The 23,187-nt window shown below is 38.6% G+C and overlaps 1 protein-coding gene across 2 annotated transcripts in view; it reads right to left on the reverse strand.

The window, feature by feature from the left end:
- Positions 1-18,365, reverse strand: part of RHEB (Ras homolog, mTORC1 binding) — a 31,950-nt gene extending 13,585 nt beyond the window's left edge. Inside the window, exons 1-2 of one of the 2 annotated variants that reach the window (XM_026678940.2) lie at positions 17,761-18,365; positions 1,443-1,514 (exon numbers count right to left, since the gene is read on the reverse strand). In XM_026678940.2, the coding sequence (XP_026534725.1) occupies positions 1,443-1,514; positions 17,761-17,812 (124 nt within the window). In that variant the 5' untranslated portion in view covers positions 17,813-18,365. The remainder of the gene's footprint in view (positions 1-1,442; positions 1,515-17,760) is intronic. The other variant, XM_026678938.2, reaches the window with a different exon arrangement.
- Between the last annotated feature and the right edge of the window lie 4,822 nt (positions 18,366-23,187).

The following is a 23,187-nucleotide window of genomic DNA, read 5'->3' on the forward strand; positions in this document are numbered from 1 at the left end:
TAATACAGACCAACACATTGTAGAACATTTCTCATCTATAATGGAGTGTTAAATATGAGAAATAGTGTTCACACCTATATTTTTGAAATAAGATTAAATAACCTTCAGGAATGGTAACTAAAACCATGTGGCATAGTATTGTCTATGTGTATACTGTACACACACATACGGTGTATGTATGCATGGTTTTGTGTGTCTGGGTGCGCACCTGCCTATAGGGGGTATACCAAAAGTCAGGCCCCACAGATAATTTATTACATGAATTAAACTATAAATTATTTGGTTGTCATTTGCTTCTAAACACTTCCTTTCTCATTTGGCATGTGACTTTGAACATTCCTAAGTACAATAACATTTTTTTCTGAGAAATAAATAAATAAACCGTATTGTGATTCGCCTATGGGGCCTAATTTCCGGCACACTCAGCATGAGTGTGGATGCATTTGTGGATGTGTGGGAATAGATGGCTAGAACTGATTGACATTTCATAAGAAAATCTTCAGATACCCTTTTTGAAAGGGAGACAAAGTACAAGATCCAATCTGGGTCAATAACAGGGACTGGAGATTTACTCTTCCGAGCTTTCGGATTCTTGCAGGAACCCATCTTCAGGGAACTTCTCTAACAGAAAAATCCCCTGGAGATGGGCTCCAGCAGGAGGCTCAAAGCTCAGAAGAGTAAACCTTTGCTCCCAGTGACTGACCCAGATTGGATCTTGCAACATATATTTGCCTTCATTTGTGGACAAGGTACCTTGGAAGGACACAAACAAAACTGCAGGGATTTCTCTGATATATTTAATAATATAAAATTCTAGAATATTATTGATGTACAATTTGGGCAAAGACAGGTTAACATTTAATGTAAACAATGTTAAAACTACTGAATCTTAACTTGAACCATATTCTGAAAAATAATCAAAAACAATATTAAATATATTACAATACTAGGAATTCCATAATTAATTGAGCATGGCTTTATCTTATGTATGGATTAAATTGTAAGAATATATGGAGGTGGCTCCCAGGAAGGGCCTTTTGCAATGAAAAGACCACTAAGGTTAGTTAAGAAAGCTGCCTGCAGAGGATGAATTAAAATGGTGCATTGCTTGGAAAGTAGGAAGACTGTTCTAGAAAAATTGCTGCAGCCAAATGACAGCAATGGGTTTTTTGTAGCTGTTTTATTTTATTTTTAAGGAATGAGAAAAATGATTAAATGCCACAGAGTTGGCTATATAAGCATTACTATAATATAGTGTATGTGTATATAATATACATAGAATATTTTTTGTCTTTATTGAACATTTAATCTTAAAATAGCCAAATGTTTAGGGGAAAGTTAAATGCATATTTTTGACAAAAGATTAAAAAAAAAAACAAGATTCAGAAACTGTAAAATTGTTGACAATTCTTCTGATTTCTGCAGAGTTCAGAATTACTTACTGTTCTCTATGGTAGGATCATAGGAATCAACAAATTGGCCCTCCACAAATTGAATGGTCAAAGATGATTTGCCTATGAAGAAAGCAAAGGTAGTATTACAAGTGCTGCACACAATACATTAACATTTTTTTTTCAGACAGATTATAGTTTTTCAGCATCCTGAAAAAAATGGACCGAGATCTGAAAAAATGATAGGAATTTCAGTCCATAAATATTTTCCATGCCTTGATTTTGTTTAGCTGAAGTACATAGGAATGGTTATTTTATGATCCACCATTCAGATATTCTGAATCTCAGCAAGCCATAGACTATTTATCTAGTTCTACCTATAACAGCCTTCTCCAACTTGTTGTTCCCTCTTTATGCCCAGCAAACATGGCCACTAATAATCTGAAGAACCTCAGAACAGGGAAGCCTTGCCTACTTTGACTGACAGCAACTTTTTAAGCTTTCTTAGAAGACTGGCATTCAGTCCTGCTTGAAGATGCCATAAACTGAACTCAAGGTACTTCTGGATAAATAAACATCCTTCTTAATAGACAAAGTATACCCAGATTACTAGGAACAAAGTATTCCTGAAATACAGTAGAGGGAAAGCTACCCTAATACTTACTCCAAATAAAATCACAATACTTGACATGTCAAATGCTACAGCTTTCAATTCACCACAGTTATTTCTATAATTATAATAACTAACTTATTTGCATTGGGATTTTATGATTGTGGACAACACATATATTTTAAAACATTATTATTTTGATCATCAACCAGAAATCAAATTTTTTTATGATGAAGAACTAGCAATAACTTCATTCTCTACTTATGTCTGTGATTATTAGTTCAATAGACACAGTTTTAATTCATAGACTTACTGTACAAATATTAAACCTATTCTTGAAGTTGAATCCCTGAAAAACAATATTTTTACTAATGTACTTTTTGTTGGGTGACACATAAGTTAATAACAGATTTTAAGATTCAGAAGCACTGTTAACACAGTATGAAACAGAATGCCACCCTTAATTTAGACACATGGAAAACTATTTTAAAATTTAACTATATCTTTTTGCCTATAATGCCCAGCTTAATGAAATACCTGCTGAATTTTCGCTTGATATTTTTGTCTATAAGCAATATAATTTTTAAACCATGATATGTATTGGGTATTTTCAGTTGAGGCTTACATGGCCATGGTGTAGTAAGATTGAACTTTCAAATTAACATGATCTCTCATGTTTCCTCTGCATACAGATATTTTTAAAGTATTATGCCATAATCACTTTTCTGAGAGATGTTGAATGTACTATAGATCCAGCCTGGTACCATTCAGATGTGATGAGACTAGAATGTCAGAATTTTCAAAAATCATAGCCAAATTTTGGGGTAGTAGGATAACATCACACCTGGAAGTACCAAAATAGTAATACAGGTAATCCTTGCTTATCAACCGCTCTTCCAGCAACTGTTCGAAATAACAACAGCATTGAAAAAGAAGATTTATGACTAGTTCTTGAAGTTGTGTCAGTGTCCTCACAGACACCTGATTGTGATTCAGGCACTTGGCAACTGATGTGCATGTACTAGGGTTGCAGTCACATGACCACCATTTATAACAGCTGGGGCTTGCCACATGCAAAGTCAAGAGGGCAGGAATTTGCAAGTTGTAGTCATATGATGATGCACTTAACGACCAGTTAATAACCACTGTCGGAACTAATGCTGTTAATCAGTATACTGATATTTCATCTTCTGACTGCATTGTTTAGCATTGGAATTGTCACTACCAACTGCAATCAATAAGTGAGAACTTCCTGTAGCTGATTGTCAAATCATAATTAGCAGAATGCTAATCAGAATGCTTTTAAAAACAACCTAAAACAACCTAAAACCAAGAGGCACCAGTTATAGCCAATTTCTGATTCATCAATGTCTGTTCATCTACTGTATGCATTTTCATCCACAAGAACAGTTGACCTTAAAAACATGCTAGGGCACAGTTTATCAAGGGTGACTTAAAATTTGTCTTTGAACAAATCATATGGAAAGAAACATCTTTGTAATGTTGTGATTCTTTAAAATAGTAAATAGATTTGGGCAATATGCCCCTCATAAATAAATTCATCAATATACTACATTCTAACAGAAATCTCTTGGGAGATTTTCTCCTTTCCAACCTTGGGCATGGGGCAAACTTACAAAATTTACAAGGTTAGGCCTAATCTCCATCCTCAAACCACACATGTTCAAGCAGCACAAATGAAACACCAAAAGTTTTGCTATTTAAAGGGAGCGGGAAGAAAATCAGGTCAGCCATCTATCATGGGCGCTAATATGAAAGTACTTCCACCACAAGAATAGGCCAAAGTCATTACACAGACACAAACGTGTGTATATATATATTTTACCCACGCTATGATGGATACTAAGATAATAACAACTAGAATAGTAGTGTAAATATCCAGAAATACAGTCAACTATAAGTAATGATGGTATAGTAGAAATGAGAACCCTCCCAACCCATCAAAAAGTATAGATTAATTTACTCAATCTCTTTAGGAAATATAAATATTTCCCATTCATGTTTAGGCAAAGAGGACATTGCCTTTAATCTTCACCAACTCTTCAATTACCCCCAAACAGGGAAAGTTGAGTTAAAAGTTTGCTGGGTACAAGAAGAATTTCTAGCGCTAAGAATTCCTTAGTTTCTTTTTAATCTGGCATTTAAAACCTTGTTATCTTGCTAGCTGTCATCATCATCATCGCCATCGTCACTATCATCCCTCCTTTCCAACAGCAAGATACAAGCATAAGCCTGGGAACATTCAAATTCTAGAAGATTGCAACTCAGTATTGTTTGAAAAGCCTACTCTAGAATACATAAAAGCCTACTCTAGAATACATAAAATACCATTTTAGATAAATATTCAAATTTTAATTTTCAGTACTAATTTAAAGAATTCACAGAAACCAACGAAGATATTTCACTTACTTAAAAAAAAAACTGACTAATTTCTTTCTTACCTTGTACAGAGTTGTTTTGTTAGTAAAGGAACTTCCTGTTTTATCTGAAAGAATGGAAGGAGGAAAAGGGGAGACTGAACAGAAGTAGGCACTACCTATCAGTTTCATTAAAACATGCATAAAGAGACAAAATATATTGTACCTTCATTCAAAGAATGGTTTCGCATAAAAATTTATGTCTTGTTTAATGTTTTTTTTTTAGACCAGTGTTATTCAAACTCGATAATGTTAAAATATATAGATTTCAACTCCCAGAATTTCCCAGGCAGGATGCCAGTATGGAAATTTTGAGAGCTGAAGTCCACAAATCTTAATATTGCCATTTTTGAAAAACACTGGTTTAGACCAATGTTTAGGTTGATGAAATATAAAACTCTTTTTTTCAAGTGCTATTTCCGTCTCCTTCACATGATCATTGATCACATTGATCAATTTTTCTTCATTCAAGTTCGTATTAGCATTAGGACTTACATTGAAGCAACATATATGTTATAACATACAGATTCCAAACAGTGCATACGTTAAAGTTAGGATCAACATTTTATGCATAAAACTCTACTGGGTGTAGGGCCTGAAATATGTTTCTATCACAGTTGTAGAAGAATGCAGCTGTTAGAAAAATTGGATGAGAAAAAGCAATAATTTAAAATCCCTGACATTATATAAGTTGTATTATTCAAAACCAAACAAATCAAATTATAGTAATGTAAAAAGAATACCATCCCAGAAGATGTCAGTTATGTGACATTCAGGCTTCTAGTTCCTTGCACACAAAATATTGGCATGCAAGTTGTACCCTCAGTTACAATTCATATGTGACTGAAAGACACTAGATTATAATTTTATAAAGTTATAATCAAATAAGATTACTGGCACTATTTTGCCTGCCTGCTTTCTATTTTGAGTGGGAGGAGAGAACACTGGATCTTTACGTTGGACATGTTCGCCTGTACCAAATCATTGGCATAGTTTATCTTCATATCAGGCTACCATCTGTGAGTGAAAACTGGAACAGTCTCAGAAATTACTTTAATTCAAAGTCTTGTAAATAATTTGCCCTCTAGTCTTTCCTATCTACTGAATGTCTTCAAGATATATTGGAATCCAGCCCAAATCCAATGCTCACAAAACTGCTGGGAATCTTTTCATAAGGCAAACCCTTTTGGATTGTAGCAGGTGGACAGAAATATATTATATGTTCATTTAGGGATATCAGGGATGATTCATTTATATATTATTTTGAAAAAATGGTGGGCAAGGGACAGACTATTGAAGCCATAGTTTAACTCTTAGTTTGTGCAGCTTAGATAGTTATGTCCTTTCCTATTAAATCAGAAGGGATTCTCAACATTTCCTCTTAACCTCTTGAGTTATTCATGTCATCCAAGAATGAAACTTCATGGGTACTGCTACTGTAATTATTATTTATATTAAACATATAACCATATACTATACAACCAAAACTGCTTCCAGTTTTGATCGCTAGGATGTAAAAATGATGTTGAGACCCTGAAGGAGTGCAAAAGAGAGCAACAAAAATGATTAGGGGATTGGAGGCTAAGAATGGTTGCAGGAATTGGATATGTCTAGTTTAATGAAAAGAAGGACAAGGGGTGACATGATAGTCTTCTGATATTTGAGGAGCTGCTACAACACTAAGAAGAGGTGATTGACCTCTGCTCCAAAGCCCCTGAAGGCAGGACAAGAAGTAATGGATGGAGACTAATAAACCAATGGAATGGCTTGTCTTCAAAAGTTGTGGGTGCTTCATCACTGGAGGTTTTTAAGAATAGACAGCCATTTGTCTGAAATGGGATGGAGTTTCCTGCCTGAGCAGGGAGTGGGTTAGAAGACCTCCAAAGTCTTTTCCAACTGTTATTCTATTGTTTCATGTTGAATGACTAGTGACTATTCTAAGTTACAATGGTGCTGAACAAGGGGGACCTATGACAGATCTATGTAGTTATGGCCATTGCAGCATCCCCCAGTCATGTGATCACAAAGGTTTTACTTATTAACCGCCAGTCATTAGGTAGTGATGTGGGCAGTGTAAATTTTTAATCAATCAATCAATCAATCAATCACCATTTGTGATTTTCACTGCTGACTTCTGCCAAGTCAAATCAATGGGGGAAGAGGTCATAACAGGCAAAAATGCAATCATGAGACGCTACAAGTGCATGGGACTTCCCTAATAACAGTAACTGGGATTGCCATTGTAAGTTGGTGTGGTCATGTAATGTCATGCTTTATGACTACGTCACTTAGGAATTGAGTAGCCACTCCTAATTATCATAGTTAAGCCAGGATTACTTGTAATTGTTCAGGACATAAAACTTACTCAAGAGAGTATATATGATATGATGCTTAACTCTGAATGGGAGTCAGTAATACCTTATGGGCAGGGAGAGGAGAGGGTTAGGAATAAAATGTATAAAGTTGTATGTGGACATGGTGACTGAAGTTATTGGTGATATGCATGCCAGTGATAGTGATTATTTCAGTCTATCAATTCAGCTGTGGATGGATGTAAGAGATTTTAAATAAATAAATCCAGAACAGTGCATAGTATTCAATGGCATTAACATTAAATCTTATGCTATTAGGGCATTAAAACAATCCATAATGGTGCAATTCTTGTATATTTTTGTAGGTTGCAGCAATCATTTTTTGTCTGCTTGAGCTATTCATAGAGGGCTATTTTTTCTCTTATTACTCAAACTTTTTTTCTATTTTACACCAAAGAATGGAATAGAGAAGACAAATAATTTTGGCACCAGGATCATATTTCTCACTTTCAACACTACAAAAAAATTCATAGGGGAAATTTCTAAAGTTGAAATGTTTGCTTTGTTTCAAAATAATAACATATATAACATATATGTCAGCATTCCCCAACTGGATACCCTCCCAATACATTAGGACAAAAACTTACAGAATTTATAAACAGAATATGAAATGTTGAAAGTACCCAGTTGGAAAAAGCTGTTAAATTTACTTATTAAATTTATGGACCTAAATTATACACTAAACTATCCAAACAAATTGTTTTACATAATCGCTCAGTCTATAATTCTTGAATATTCATAACTTAATAACTGTTTTAAAATTTGCAAAGAATCTCAGCCCACTTTTAACACACATGGCTAGCTGAGAATTCTGTGAGTTGAAGACTATATCCAGATGGCACCAGAGTCAAAATAGTCACATTCCTTAACCTCTCATTACTTATTTTGTCTCATTTTATGACCTTTCTTGCCGCTGTTGTTAAATGAATTAGTGCAGTTGTTAAATTAGTAACATGGTTGTTAAGTAAATCTGGCTTTCCAATTGACTCTGCTTGCAATAAGGTCAGAAAAGGGAATCATGTGATCAAGGATACTGCAACCGTCATAAATATGAGTCAGTTGCCAAGTGTCTGAATTTTGATCAGGTGACCATGGGGATGCTGGAATGGTTGTAAGCGTGAAAAACTGTCATTGTAACTTTGAATAGTCACTAAATGAACTGTTGTAAATAGAGGACAACCTGTACTTCCAACTTTGGTCTAATTTTGTCATCACTAATACAATATTTTAATCTTACTGGAAACTCATGAGTTACTCAAATTCTTTCACCAAATACATGATTTTTGCCCCAATCTACCAACACAAAATTTCTGTCATTATTCTTTGGAAGATTTTCTGCAACAACTTTGACATGTAGGCAAAAACTCGTTGGGAAGAAAACCCAGAAGGTAAAAGTGTTCCAGTATTATAATTTTAAAACATTTCTAAAAATATTAAGCAGTGGTGGGTTTCAAAAAATTTTTTCCTACGGTTTGGTGTGAGCGTGTGCTTTGCGTGCATGCGTTTGCAACTCGCCTTTTGCTGCAAGCCCTGTGTGTAAAACAGCTGATGCTTGGCAATCGGCTGTGCCGCATAAAGCACTGAGGTTGAAAACCAGGAAATAAAGGTCAGAATAGAGCAGGGGCAGGCGAGAGGGCCCAGCAGCTGATCGTCGGAGTGAACTGATTTGCTCACAGATGATCCTCAGAGCTACCGGTTTGGCTGAACTGGGCCGAATCAGTAGAATACTACCACTGATATTACGGATTTCACTCAAAAAAGGTGCTTCACAGGGTATGGAATGTATGGGAGATGAATGCAGCACCTGTTTGCAAATTCATAATGATCCTCCTCTGAAAAAACATTCCTAAATTTTTTGCAAATTATGCACAATCCTATTATTTATTAGAACCGCTCTTGGAAAATGTTTCTTTACCTTGATGACTTTACTGGCTTTTCCAGATCTCTTCATTGTCATTGATGTCAGTGAGACTTAAGTGTGACTAGCTTACTCTGCATTTAATCCTTTATCTGCAAACACTACAGATTGGACCCTGGAAGTCCTGCCAAAATGTTTAGAATTTGTCAAAGTTTTGCAGAAATGAAGTCTGGAATGTTTTGTATCCTGGGTATTAACTGAAAATAAAATCCAGAAGGAATTTAGAGATATTTAATGCACTAGGTAGGCCAAGATTAATGCATATGTTTCCTCTTTCTGTATCATTCCATAAATGGAACAAAACTTTGAAAACCCAAATTCTGGTTTCTATACTCACTATCCTAAATTAGATATTCTGTACATGAAATGGTTCATATATAGAATGATTGGTATAAGTAGTCCTCGACTTATGGTCAACCTCAGAAAGAGAACTTTTTGGCCCATAAATCACTGTCAGCCATCGTAAAAGTTTACCCTTCCCAGCTTGCAGTCACATGATTGTGATCTGAATGGAGCATGGCTACCTATTCACACTTATGACCAGTTGCCAAGTGACCCATAATCATGCAACTGCCATTTGCAATCTTCTCAGCGGGTTTCCCCAGAAAGTTCAATAGAAAAACAGGCAGGGAAGGTTGTAAGCTGCTGTTGCTGCCTGCCAAAAGGATTCCCTCTTGTCTCAAGGGGCTGGTTGAAAGAATTGTTTGTTGAGGGGAGTTGAATTCCTTTGGCAGGATGAAAAAAATGGAGTTCAGATCCCACAGATCCAAGCTCTGGGAGTATTGGGATTGCAGTCACTGAGCAAAGCAGTGACGTCGGCAGCTTGCTTAAAGACTGCTTCACTTAACAATCAGGATTCCATTCCCAACTGTGGTTGTAAGTTGAAGTACACCTGTACACCTGTAAGAGAGCTTTAAATCTGGAAAAAGTTGATGAAAGCAAGGAAAGAGCATTGATAGAGTAGGTGAAATCCTGGGTTAGAAACTGAGAGGCCATGAGTTCTAATCCTCTTTTAGGCATGAAAAGCTGGCCCAGTGACTTTGGGACAGTTGCCCTCCTAGCCCCACATTGTTCTTGTTGCAGGCAAAATAAAAAGCAGGAATATTAGGCATGAATGCAGCTTTAAACTGACAAAAATTAAAGAAATATAAAATCCTATAAACAAATAATAATACTAATGTTTATGAAGTTGTCAACAGAATTATAGGCATAATAGACCAAATTGCAAATAATACTGAATCAAATATGAACAGAAATACCATGTTAAACTGTTGAATCTTATTTTTACTGAATGTACCAAGGCCAGGATAAAGAGCATTGCCTCTAGGCATTTTTAAGAATGATTTTAATATAGATAACAAATCAGCACCACATATTACAAATTGCTTTTGGGGAGAATAATCTTTCCATTTCTGAAAGTATTTTGCCATGTTCTATCAGGACTGTGAAAAAGGCAAATTCAACATTCAAATAAATATATGTTGTCCCTTTTCTTTATAGAAAAATACTCTCTCTATAAATCTAGCATTTTGCAAGCAAATAGGCACAATGAGAATCCCAATTTATGTTATTTGGATACTGTAGTTTCCAAAACAATGTTAAACTGCACAACCAAAACTTAATATTTCAATAATCCATTCAATATGCTTGTCAGACCAAAATCAAACTAAGATTAAACTTCATCACATTCTGCTGTACACTCTAATTATAATCTGAGTGATGCCTAACTTGATTTTCATAAAAGTATGACCTTTCTATTTCACACAGAATATAGAGGAACTTAAAACAAAGTGCAATGTATTTAACGTCACTCATGCAGAACAGACTTCCAAATTTGTATTATGGAAAATATAAACTAAAATAGGCAAGGCAGCTAGACTTTTGGCTTGAAGGATTTCATGCAGTCCTGAGAATTCAAACCAGTGTTCTTATTTTTTCCTACAAAAATATTTGAAATAAGTGAGTGCAATTCATCCTCAAAGACAGCACTCGTGCATATTTTTCAAATATATGTTGGAATTTTAGAATACTAGAATTATGCTGATTCGATTGTATCAAACAGCTTCCTTTTGTAACTACTTATATCAGAAATGTACACAGCACACTGATCCAAGGTTCAATTACAAGTTATGCAGCCCACTTAAAGAAGCCACTCTGTAAATAAATACAACTAGAAAGTAGAGTAGAAACATCTAAATGTTGGCACATAATGTATTAAAGGTGCTATTTAAGTAATCAAATACTTATGAAAGTGAGATCAAAGCTAAGCCAATGTATACAGGTAATTCAGGAGTTAATTCTAGCACAGTGTCCTTAGACAACCCTTTCTCTGGCTCAATATTACAGTTAAGAATACTGCCTCTAGTGCTTACTGCTCCCACTTACAAGTTCACTGCAGTAAGATTTGCCACTAGGCAGGCAGGCATAAAATGAAGCTTTTAATTAAAGTTGGCATTTTAGGCTACTATTGAGGAACAGCCAACATGCTAGCATGATCTAGGCTCTAGCACTATGGGAATCCAGTGCAAACCCTTTCAAATACCCAACATAATGTTTAAGCTATGCCGAACTACTATTGCACTTTTATTATTAAAGATTTGGCAACTCTGCAAAATATAGCTATGTAACATAATTTTTCCCACTAAAAATGCATCTAATAATGAATCGTCCACAGTACTAGAATAATTAAAACACGAGCAGCAAAATGAAACACATTAATGTCAGAATTGGCATAGAGTACTCCAAGATGATTTGATATGAATTCTTTTATGGAACAAATCTATTTCTGTTCAATTCCCCTCTACACATCAAATTTATACACAGTTCTCCTACCCAGATCCTTAACTGTATTTGTCTACATTTTTAATCATTAAGAATAAGTTTTATTCAGAGTATTCCATGGATCGTTTTCTGATTACACACCAATGTAGAATTAGTATTTGAGGATCTTCAATGTTTCAATGAATAAAAAAATCCTTCCAAATTTAGAGCTACTCAATGCTCATCAGATATTTTATTTTCTCACTACAGTATTAGAGCTTTCTCACTTTGCACTCCCTAGTTGATTTCCCATACGAAAAAACTATTTTGCATCTCCAGATTAATTTCTCTCCATAATGCCTGAATATAGGTATTCCTTAACTTACAACCATTTGTTTAGTGATCATTGAAGTTACAATGACACTGAAAAAAGTGACTTATGACGATTGTTGCAGAATCCCCATCATCACATGATCAAAATTTGGATGCTTGGCAACTGACTTATATTTATTATGGTTACAGTATCCCGGGGTCACGTAGTCAATTTTTGAGACCTTCCAGCAAGTAAAGTTAGTGGGAAGCCAAATTCATTAACTACTGTGGTTCACTTAACAACTGTAGCGAGAAAGGTTGTAAAATGGGGAAAAACTCACTTAACAACTCTCTTGCTTAGCAACAGAAATGTTGAACTCAGTTGGGGTCATAAGTCGAGGACTATAGATAGCACAAATTCTGGTGTTTATTTAAAGCCAGTTGACATTTTTTTCTCCAACTTTCACATGTAGCTTTATTCTCTTTTTTCCATTTCAGGTTACATCTCTCTGTGTCCTTGGAGAGCAAAAATGGGAAGAGAGGAAAGGAGGAGAAAGAACTAGAAAACAATTAAGCCTAAAGAAGGTCTTAGATATATCTTTATTATATATAATTTTCAATTGAAAATGTGACCCTCCTCCCCATGACAGTTATTATCACACCACAACAGGAATTGGCAATCTGTTTCACTAAGACTGCATCCTTTTGATTCTTATTGCTGTACTGTATTACATTTTATTGACCATTCCTGTAGAACTGCAAGAGAACATATAGAGAACTTCCCCTCATTTTATCCCCATGAGAAACTTTTGAGGTAGACTGAGCTGGAAAATGCTGATTGGTCATTTAAAAAGCACTTAACAGAGTCTCAAACTACTTAACTACTGGTTCTCTACATTCCCATTAGAGTTTGCTAAGAAAAGTAAGACTAGAATAATGACTCTTTTATAATAACTCAAGTGCCTTGTATACCAGGGGTGTCAAACTCAGGGCCCACAGTCCTGATCTGGCCTGCAGGGTGTTTAGATCTGGCCTGCAAGGCCGCCCTGGAAACAGTGAAAGACCAACCTGCAATGCCTCTGCCAGCAAAAATGGAGCTCAGGAGGGCCGCACACAGCCCTCCTGAGTTCCGTTTTCACTGGCAGAGGGTTACAGGAGGCCATCCCAGCCAAAAATGGAGCTGGCTCAGGAGCCCATTTTCACTGGCAGAGCACTCGGGCCACCACAGGCGCCCCTGACACAATTGATGTCAAGCTGGCCACACCCACCCAGGCCACGCCCACCCCGAGGCCAAACACAACCCTGATGCAGTCCTCAATGAAATTGAGTTTGACACCCCTGATATATACTGTTTGAGAACTATATACAGTAGGACTTAATAATTATTTTGTAGATATTAATAAAACAATTGAATCAACCTCAAACAGGAAATCTATATTTTTTGGCAGGGTATGAATATGTTGAAGTTACTTGTCTGCTTACAGCAAATAAAGAAAAATACAGCTTGACCTTTACAGGTAATTTTTGCATACTTCTCTCAATTCTTGGGATCCAACCTCCTATTCAAAAATATACATGCTACAAGACAAAATTCATACAAATGGAAGGGAAATGGCAGAAAGATGCCTTTGAAAATGTTTAGGTTACTAATGCCAATGTTCAGCTCACTATAGGAATGCAATATAAATTATTCTAACTGGATTACCTGTTATATAGTAAACACACACGAAAGCTTACTGTGGCACTGCTAATCACTTTACCTTTGATACTTTCTCTTTAGTTTACATGGAAATCGCTTGATTTCGGACAACTCATTATTATGCAACCCTCCCATAGTACATATTGTAGATGTTGCGGCCCAAGCTCATGTACCTGGCTGGACTTTGAATCAATTCTCTGATTCACCTTGTTCTTTAACATCACTCTGTTTACAATAGAACAAATATGTAAAGAATGCCAATGACTCCATGTTTAAAGTTCTTTAAAGCCCTTAAAGGGGGTGGGGGCAGACAATACATCTTTCAAGTAGATTCAGTTTAGCTCGAAATCATCTATGGTAGAATACAAATATTCTCTCTTGGGAGAAGGAAGCAGGTAGGTTACATAAAGGGGCATTTTACAGTGTTTAGTAAATCTGGAAAATTGTATGATTTATGTTATGAGAATTTCAAGAAACATCCAGTTATGTCACTTGTAGGCAAACCAAATACTGAATCAGGCATAAGCATCAGAAGATATTACAGCCAAATGTAACTCTCTAACAATATGCTATACAATACATTAAAAAATGGCATGTAATTGTCACTTACACTTTGTTTTGTAAGTCTATGTCTGCAAAATATCTGTAATAGTAGGTCTTTTAACCTACAGTGCTTTCCAGTCCTAAAATAACTTATATTCTGTGCACCTTAACCAATATTTTTTTAAAGTTAACGCATTTATCTGAATGTGTCTGAAATCCACTCTAGCTGATCATTAGTTTGGTCCTGAATATCATCAACACACTCACAGGATTCCAAGAAGGAACTCTTCCTTCAAAATCATTCACAAATGCAATTTCCAGGAAAAGCTTTGAAATCACCAATAGCAACCAGGTGATCACATTTCTTCAATGCAAGAAAAATTAGTATTACTCAGTATGTTCCATCAACTGTATGTTTAAATGCAACAGCCAGTGAAGAAACTATGCATGCATAGAACACATGTTAATCTATATTTACTTGTTATGCCAGTTAGTGGAAATAATGAGAAACAATACAAATTGTAAAGTTTCATAATTCCTAAGAAAGCTTCAGTCTGCTTTCAGCTGTTAAAAAACATTGACATTCCATGTTCAGCAAATCTCACTTTATTGTCAAATAATCTGAGAGGGCTTTGTTCTAGTCTACTGTTCTTAATTTTCCTTCTGATTCTACATTTGGTTTATCAGTAGCAATTAGGAGATTGTATGGACTGAAGAATAAATGTAACTTTTCTATCAAATTGAGCTTGCTTTCTGCTGACTTTCTAGAAATATCCAGATAGTTTTCTTCAACACACAAAGTAACTGGTCTGCTTCTACTTTATTACTTTTACTGGCGTCGCCCAAGTAAGTCTCAATCAGGTGGTGAAGAAAATTAACTAGAGAATGGAATATAATGGACAAATATGAGATGATACGAATATGTGAGTATAAAAAATGGTTGTAAATATGTATATAATTGTACATAAATGTAGATAAATGTAAACAGAAATAATATGCAACTAGCACCATACTAATAACGTAAGGGAAAAAGGAAATTAACTGTTATGTGTATCTCTATACTATAGCTTGTATGGCCAAAAAAGTCGCATTGTGTTCAATTGTTTTTAATGTTTGTTCAATAAAATTTATTGTAAAAAAATTAACTAGAGATGAGTCCTGGTAGAAGATTAGAGGCATGGTCAAGTTCAAATTCCTGTTCAGTCAGAAAGGAAATTCATTGGGTAATTTATACTAGTGATTCTCTTCCAGCCTAATTCTATTGCTTGAGATTATTGCAGGAATAACATTGAGGTTGAAGGTGATGTGAAGAACTAATTATGTTGCCTTGAGGTTCCTGGAGAAAAGTCAAAACACAGACATCAAACCATAACAATCCTGTAATTCAAGGACCTCCGCATGTAATAGTTTGTTTTATTAATTGATTAAAATTTTCCTTAGCCTTTGCAATCTAATTCAACTCTCAGCTATTTATAAAACATGATAGCAAGATAATAGAAAGAACCCCAAAAATGAAAACATAAAACACATATAACCACCCATTTGACATCTCACACACACACTCCCCCTCCCAATGTCCTCCAAAAGAGCTCAGTCTTCACTTTTTTTTTCCAGAATGGGGCCAGAATTAGGGGGAACCTAATTTTAAGCAGGAGGCCATTCTGCACAGTTTTCAACACTGAGAATCCTAGAGAATTACAAAGATCACAAAAAATTGGGAATACAAAATGTACCTCATTACTTCTTGATCTGAAAATTAGCATTCTTGAAAGCAAATTTGGGAATACCTAGTCTTCTTGAATTATATCTCTTGATCTCTCCAGTTGTATACAATTGTGCAGCTTTACTCACAGCACTGTTTATCTGTGTAATTCAAGGGACAATACAGCCTCATTCAACTTCAGAACTCTTAGCAAGCAGGTGACAATGGAAATGAAATTGGTGTGGGGGGGAGAGAGAAAGAGAATCACAGAGCTGGAAGGGTCCTTAAAGGTCTTCTAGTCCTACTTTGGTCCTTATACCATCATGGACAAGTATACAAAATACCCCTAAAATATTTGCAACAGAATGGGAGAAAATGTAAGCCAGGGAAATGGGGATAGAAGGAAAAGTAGGTAGAAGGTGATGTGTAGCATGAAGAAAAGATGACTATCTAGAATAGCATAATTCTGCCACTCATAGGGAAGAGAGCTGTGGGAGTGACATATAAAGAAATTGAAGATGGTGGGAATGGAGTACTTAAGAAATATGTGTGGTGGAACAAGAGAGAAGGTCACTAAGACACATAAAAACACAGGCAACCTGCACAGTAAAGAGTGGTTTTTAGAACATGTGGTCATCCTCTCCATCTTGACTTTTCACTTCTTTGTCCCTTCCAAGAACATTCCATAAGGCTTCCAAGGATATAAAGATAGGAGAAGGTACAGGAGACAGAGAGAAGTGGGGGTAGGGAGAGAGAGGAGAGGGGGAGAGAGAAGAGGGAGAGAGAGAGAAGAGTGGAAGATGAAGAGGGAGGAGTGGAGAGGGAAAGAGAAGAGGGAGAGGGAGAGAAAAGGAGGAGAGAGAAAAGAGGGGAAGAGAGAAAGAAAAGAGAGGGGGGAGAGAGAAGAAAAAGATGAAGGGGAAAGACAAAAGAGGGAGAGAGAAATGTCCACATTTAGTCCAGGAAGCAGAATGCACAAGTGGTCTTCCTCATGGGATTGGTGCTGGAAAAGTAGAAATAGCTTTCCTAAAGCATCACTTTCATTTTTGTGGCATGGCCAACCCTATTAACACATCGTGCATTTATAATTACTACGAAAACAAAAGAAAACTTTTACTCCAAGCACACCTGCTGAACTTAATTCTAATAAGCCTGGCTGAATGAACATCATAACCTAAAAGTCACATTTATTTTCCTGTGAAACTCAAGGTAGTATTTTAATCCTCATCCGACTCACAGCATCACCTTAATTTTTACTACCGAAAGGAAAAAAAAAGGGGGGGACAAAAACCCAAACCACCTTGACACCGACACACACACACACACACAAACACGAAACAAAACAAAACAAAAAGCCTGTGTGGTAAATTGAGGAAGCAAAACAAAAGGTTGCGTAACCCCGCGTTAACCTTTTCCCCGCCGTTTGCACAAGCCCCACCGAAAGGGCCAGTGACTCCCACCCAAGTCAGCCGAAAGTTTTATGGCGGCTGTCAAAGGCAGCTGGGTTCCGTGAGGCGGCGAAAGTCGCGGAGGGCGGACCAGCCCTTTCCTCCACCCGGGGCCGTGGGCGAGAAGAGGCGTCTCCGCCGACCTGACCCCTTTCTCCCAACGCCACCGCTACGCAGGAGGCGAGATCGGGGCGCCAGGAACCGAGAGACCTCGGGCGGCGCCTTCCGGGAAAGCGGGGCGAGCATCTCTGCTGGCTCCAGGATCGCCTCCCGCCCAGGAAGGCCCTTTGAATTGGCTCTGCCCAGGCGGGAAATGCAAACCTTGCTCGGCCGGCCGCGGAGGCCGGGTGGCTCGTCGCCGGCTCCTCCAGGGCAGCCCCGGCATCCGCCACGCGCACCGGCCGGCAGTGCGGGAGAGGCCCGGCCGGTTCCTCGGCGCGCTCCTCCGCGCACCTGCCAGCGCCGGGCTCGGATGGGAAGGCCTCGCCCGCCCCCTGCCCCTCCGCCGGCGGGTGAAGCGAGGACAGAGCCCGCCGATCACCCCGGCCACCTCAGGGCGGGACTCACCAACGCTCCGGTAGCCCAGGATGGCGATCTTACGGGACTTGGACGGTGGCATCTTTTCCCCGCCGAACACCCAACTGCATCAAGGGCTGTGGTGGCAGCAGCGGTGGCAACGGCCGATCAGGCAGAGAAGAAGAGCGGGCGTTGAGGATATGCTTGTCGAGCGGCGATGACCTGCGCGGGACTCCCGTGAGCACTGTCTGAGGGACGCGACAGCGGCGGCGGTGGCTTTTTAGTTCATGTGACGACAACCGCCATCCTCCTCGACCCCGCCCCCGCGCGCGCGCACTTGCGCTTCCACGCCCCGTTCGCCTGGCCGGGATCCCCTCAGCGTGGGGACGCCCCCGGAAGGGGGCGGGGAGAAGAGGGCGACGGCTCCGCCCATTGGCCGACCGGAGGCGCTCGCTGGCCCTGAAAATTTCGCGGCGTCATTGCTCTCGGCAGATTGCTCCGCCCAACGCCTGGGGTGACGGCGCCTCCTTCTCCTCCTCCTCGCGCTTGTGGAGTGCACGCTCTCCACCCCTCACTATTGATTTTTTTTTTCCGTCTATGCTTCAGCTATTAGCTGCAGAGGTGCGAGAAGGGGGGGTCAGGAAGGACGCTGCGTTTTGATTGGTTAAGAGGCGGGAGGGCGGAGTTGCGCGAGGACAGAAGGGCGTTGTTATTCCGCTCGTGCATGCTTCCATGCAGGACTCATTGTCAAAATGTTCACGATGTGAACGGTGGGCGGGGCTGCTGGGATTCGCGGGGAAATGGAGGCGCCGCCTGAGAGCCTGTTTCCTAAACAAAGCTATGAATAGTGGTGGTTTTTGTTACGCCGTATATTCAGCTTTAACTAGTATTTCTCCACCTTGACAATTTTAAGATGTGTGAATTTCAATTTCCAGAGTTTCCCAGGTATAGGTTTGCTGAAACTTTCTGGGTGGTTGTAGTTCGCTCATTTTAAAAAGTTGCTGAGGTGGCTGTGGAATTCTGGGAATTGAAGTCCACAAAACATTAAAATGGCCAAGGTTACAAAAACAGTTTTAAAATACCGTGGAAATGTTCCCGTTTGAAAAATCTGCCTTTTTCAGGATGAAGGCTGTGCTTTTCCTTAGAAAAGCAAACTCCAAAAACTATGCTGCCCCCGGAATAAAAGCGAATTGATTTTCTTTTTATGAAATTTTATTAGAATGAAGCCAGTAGTAAAGCTTCTGTGATGTTAAAACTGACCAGTTGGCATAAGCTTAAAATACTCTCTAATCTAGGACTTTTGGTAGTTGTATGCAATTAGGGACCAGGTAATTGGTTCTAAAAAATTCCTTGAGGGAAGAAGCAAAAATAGTATTGCTTTCTGTTTGCAGATTTGGATAGGAAAAAGGCAGCTGAAAGACAGGGAGCCCATTACATGGAAGGACTATTTATGACCACAATCGGGATCAGAATTTCTATTGCTTAGCAAGATGCTCTTAAAACATGACTTTCACCATATGTGACAACTTTATTTACAAGTTGTTCTGTATCACTGGTGTCATTAACTGAATCCTGGGGTTAAAGTTTCCCCCATTGACTTTGCTTGTTGGAAGCTGACTGGGAAGGTTGCAAAAAAATGCCAAACGTGACTCTGGGGCAATTTTGATCGTGTGAATGTCGAGATGCTGCAATGGATGTTAGTGTGAAGACCAGTTGTAAGTCACTTTTTCCAGTGCCACTGTAACTTTGAACAGTCACTAAATTAATGGTTGTAAGTTAAGGATTTACATGTACTGTGCTCCCCAAACAATTCTGCTCCGTTTACTGATAAGTCAGCTCAGAGATGTTCTTTTCGGAAAGTAGGAATGCTTCTACTGAAGCTTGCAATTGGGAATGCATCTTCAGAGCTCGCAATCCCACGTGAAAGAAAAGAGGTTATAGACACAGCCCTCAAATGCTCTTGAGGTTCAGTTCCCTGAACAAAACCCGTCATGCATTTTGTGCCCTTTTTAACAGCACATCGAAAACATACACGTTCTCTCTTGGCCGGCCTTTAAGCAAACAGCATTCTGAGCAAAATGTCAGAAGAGGGGGGTGGGGGTGGAGAAAGAAACATTTGTTCAAAATCACTGCACTGTAAATTGTTCTCCGTTTCCTGTGAAGTAAGCCTGCTTCAAAATGTCACTTGGATTGTACTACAGTGACGATGTCGGGAAAGCAGAGATTGGCGAGTCTACTGTTGACTTTACAGAGGCAAAGAAAGGCTGAACTGCTTGTAACTTCTCAGCTTGCTTTTTCAGTTTTTTTTTTTTTAAGAATCAGTTCTTTTTAAAGGCTTCAGATTCTTTTGTCTGGAAAGCGGCTAAATGTCCAGAGACTGGAACTATGTGGGCAAAATAATGGAGAATGAGTTATCTATGTACAGAAGTGCAGAGACCAACCAATGTCATTCATGGATCTATTGTCAGGCGCAAGAAACTAGAAACCAGGATAGAGTTCAAAAGCTCTGAGTTTATTCCATGCAACTATACACAAGAATCTGATGTACAGTCAAGGCAAATTGGCGCCAGATAAGAGTCAACAAACTTCAAGGGTGGCTGGACTTAGGTCTCATTCAAGGGCAGAGACTCCAGAATGATGATAAATTTGACCCTGCCCTTGGGCACAGCCTGGTCGTCTTCTACATCTACCCTAAAGATATTACAATATCTAATCTAATTAATTAAACAAATTTATATGGCCATGCAACTCATAAACAGCTCTCAACATTAAAAATCACAATATAAAAAAGCCTGTTAAAAATTGCAGCCCACCCATGGCAGCAGCCACACAATTAAATCAACTTATTTGGCTTCATCTCCATACATGATCTCTAGTACCACTGACCAAACACAATTTAGAGCCTTTTGGAAAAGGAACATTTAGTATTATATTTTTATGAAATTGTATGGTAAAATTGTATAGCTTTATCTTTTTAATAGTGTAAGAGCCCAGTTACCTGGTGGTAAGATAAATAAGCAAACAAACACACATGTGGGAGCCAACTTCCTCAGGTAGAATGATCTTCCATAGGGAAAGGGTCATCACTGAGGTGGTCCTTTTTTGCAGTCCCACCAGAGGTACATCCCTAATTGATGGGACCTGTAACATACCTTGCCTTCCTGTCCCTGGTGGGCCAGGTGGATATAATAACGGTACTTTCTTTTGGTAAAAATTATAAGGGCCATTTGCAAGTTTCTGTGAGCAACTAGGGGTTTTCTCTAATAGTAGATCCTACTTCCTGTTATGACACAGGGATTTCAGAGGTTGGGAATATATTCCAATCAATGCACACAGAAAGAGGCAAGCCACATGAAAAGGTTTCTGCATGTCTTTGAGGGCAGTGGAGAAATAATTGTGGGTAAGCAGTAGGAGTGCCTACAAGATACTGTCAAAAAAATCAAGATGTCAGTCAAAACAGTACAATCAAAGTTCTGCACATTCAGATTTTTAAAATGCATGTAAATATTGGGAAGAGCTTTGATTGCACCATTGTGGCCATCATCTTGACCATAACCTATGAGACCCTGGAATGGAATTAAGGGTTCATGCCCCTACAAAATCAGAATGCTCACAAGATCTATAGAGCTATAGAAATTCCAGCTAATTAGATCAAAGCTCCAGGAACAGATCAAATCAGCTCTGAAAAGCAGGATCAAAATTTGCAAGACCAATGTACAAAAGGGCCAGGTCTTGTATCTCAACACAGCACCAACTTGCAGATTTTGATCTTCCTGTAGATACAGTTGAATCAATGTGATTTGCAATGTTCTGTGCTGGATAACATACTTGTCTACCTTTAGACCAATGTTTCTCAACTGTAGCAATGTTATGTGGACTTAGATTCCCAGAAACCCCCAGCCAGCCTGCTGCTGGGGAACTCTGGGAGTTTGCCCATATATCTTCCCCCATATATCTTCAAGCTGTCAAGGTTGAGAAACATTGGACAAAAGGAAATAAACAGAAGTGAGAATGTGGCTACACGTATGCCTCTTCCTTTATACCCAGTCTCTGCAAGTAATCCACTTTTCTCTATTTTCTTCCTCCACGTGTTTGCGCATATTTTTGTCTTGGCCAGAGCCAGAGGTTGGTTTCCAAACTGCTCTATCGCCATCTAGCGGCGGTTCCACGTGCAGCCCAGCGTGGAGAATTATGGAATTGTGGTCTCCAGGTCTCAAGATGCTGAGGATGGAGAGGGGATTCCCCTTGATCCAGACTTGCAGGGGTCTGCATGTAGGACGCAGCTGGTTTTCTTCCCTCAGCAGCCATCGCATCAGGTTTTTCTGCTCAGCAAGTTGCATACTCGGCTCAGTTCCATCATTTTATTTATAAAAAAAAAAAACACCCACATGTGCAGTTAGCAGCTGAAGCTGGAGCAGGTGGGATGCAAAATAGCCAGAACGCAGCTGGCAGACAGATTTAGCAAACCAGGAAGTTTAATTCAGTTGCAACCCCTTCATAACCAACCCTGCTTCCTCATGTTTCTTTTGATAATGGCAGTTTTACCTTTCTTCCTGAACGCGGGTGTACATTGTATCTTGAGTGTACACGCCAGGGAGAGTAAAAATGTAGGCTCTTGTTGGTAAAAAACATATTTTCAATCTTCATTCAATGAATCATTCATGTGCTGAAAACACAATCATGTTTGAATATGTTGCTGGGATTAGTTTCTGCTTAATTGTACAAATTTCTCAATCTTGGTGGACTTCATGTGGATTACAACTACTAAAATTCCCTTGCCAGCCTCCCGAAGAACTCTGGGAACTGAAGTCCGCACATATGAAAATTATCAAGGTTGAGAAATACTGCAGCATAATGTAGAACATTAGATTTTTAGCACTTGCCATATTGTTTATGTAATGCTTGAAAGAATGCAGCCATATAATAGAAGATAAATTTGAAAGATATCAGCTTAAAAAATTTCAGGCATTGTACCAATAGCATGGTACTGTTTTTTTTAAGGGAGACATTAGAATAGAATAACAGAGTTGGAAGGGACCTTGGAGGTCTTCTAGTCCAACCCCTTGCTCAAGCAGGAGAGTCTGTTCCAAATATCAGCCTCTACCTAGGATCAAACTCACAGCCTCCTGACTGTGAGGCGAAAGCTCCACCTCTAGGTCACAGCACTGGTCATTAAAGAGATCTGCATTGAACATATGCCTAGAATGGGTATGAAAATGGCAAAAGTAGTTAACAGTAGGGGAAAAAAAGTTATGTACATATTTGCTGAGTTACTAGTGAATGACCAAGAAAGCAGTGCTTGCTGGAGAAAAAAGCAATGGCAAATGATTGGTGTCATGAGAAAAGGAGCAGAAACTAGTTGACAAGTTGAATGTTGTGTTCGCTTCAGGTCATTATACCCTGAGAAAGGAATGTTGGAGTTGGGCAAGTGCAAATGAGCTTGAAGAATTATCCTATGAAAAAGATTACATTGTGAAA

The sequence above is a fragment of the Notechis scutatus genome, chromosome Z (genome assembly GCF_049901735.1).
Source record: "Notechis scutatus isolate UNSWTSFEM ecotype Mainland chromosome Z, rNotScu1.2, whole genome shotgun sequence".
In the NCBI taxonomy this organism is placed as follows: domain Eukaryota; kingdom Metazoa; phylum Chordata; class Lepidosauria; order Squamata; family Elapidae; genus Notechis; species Notechis scutatus.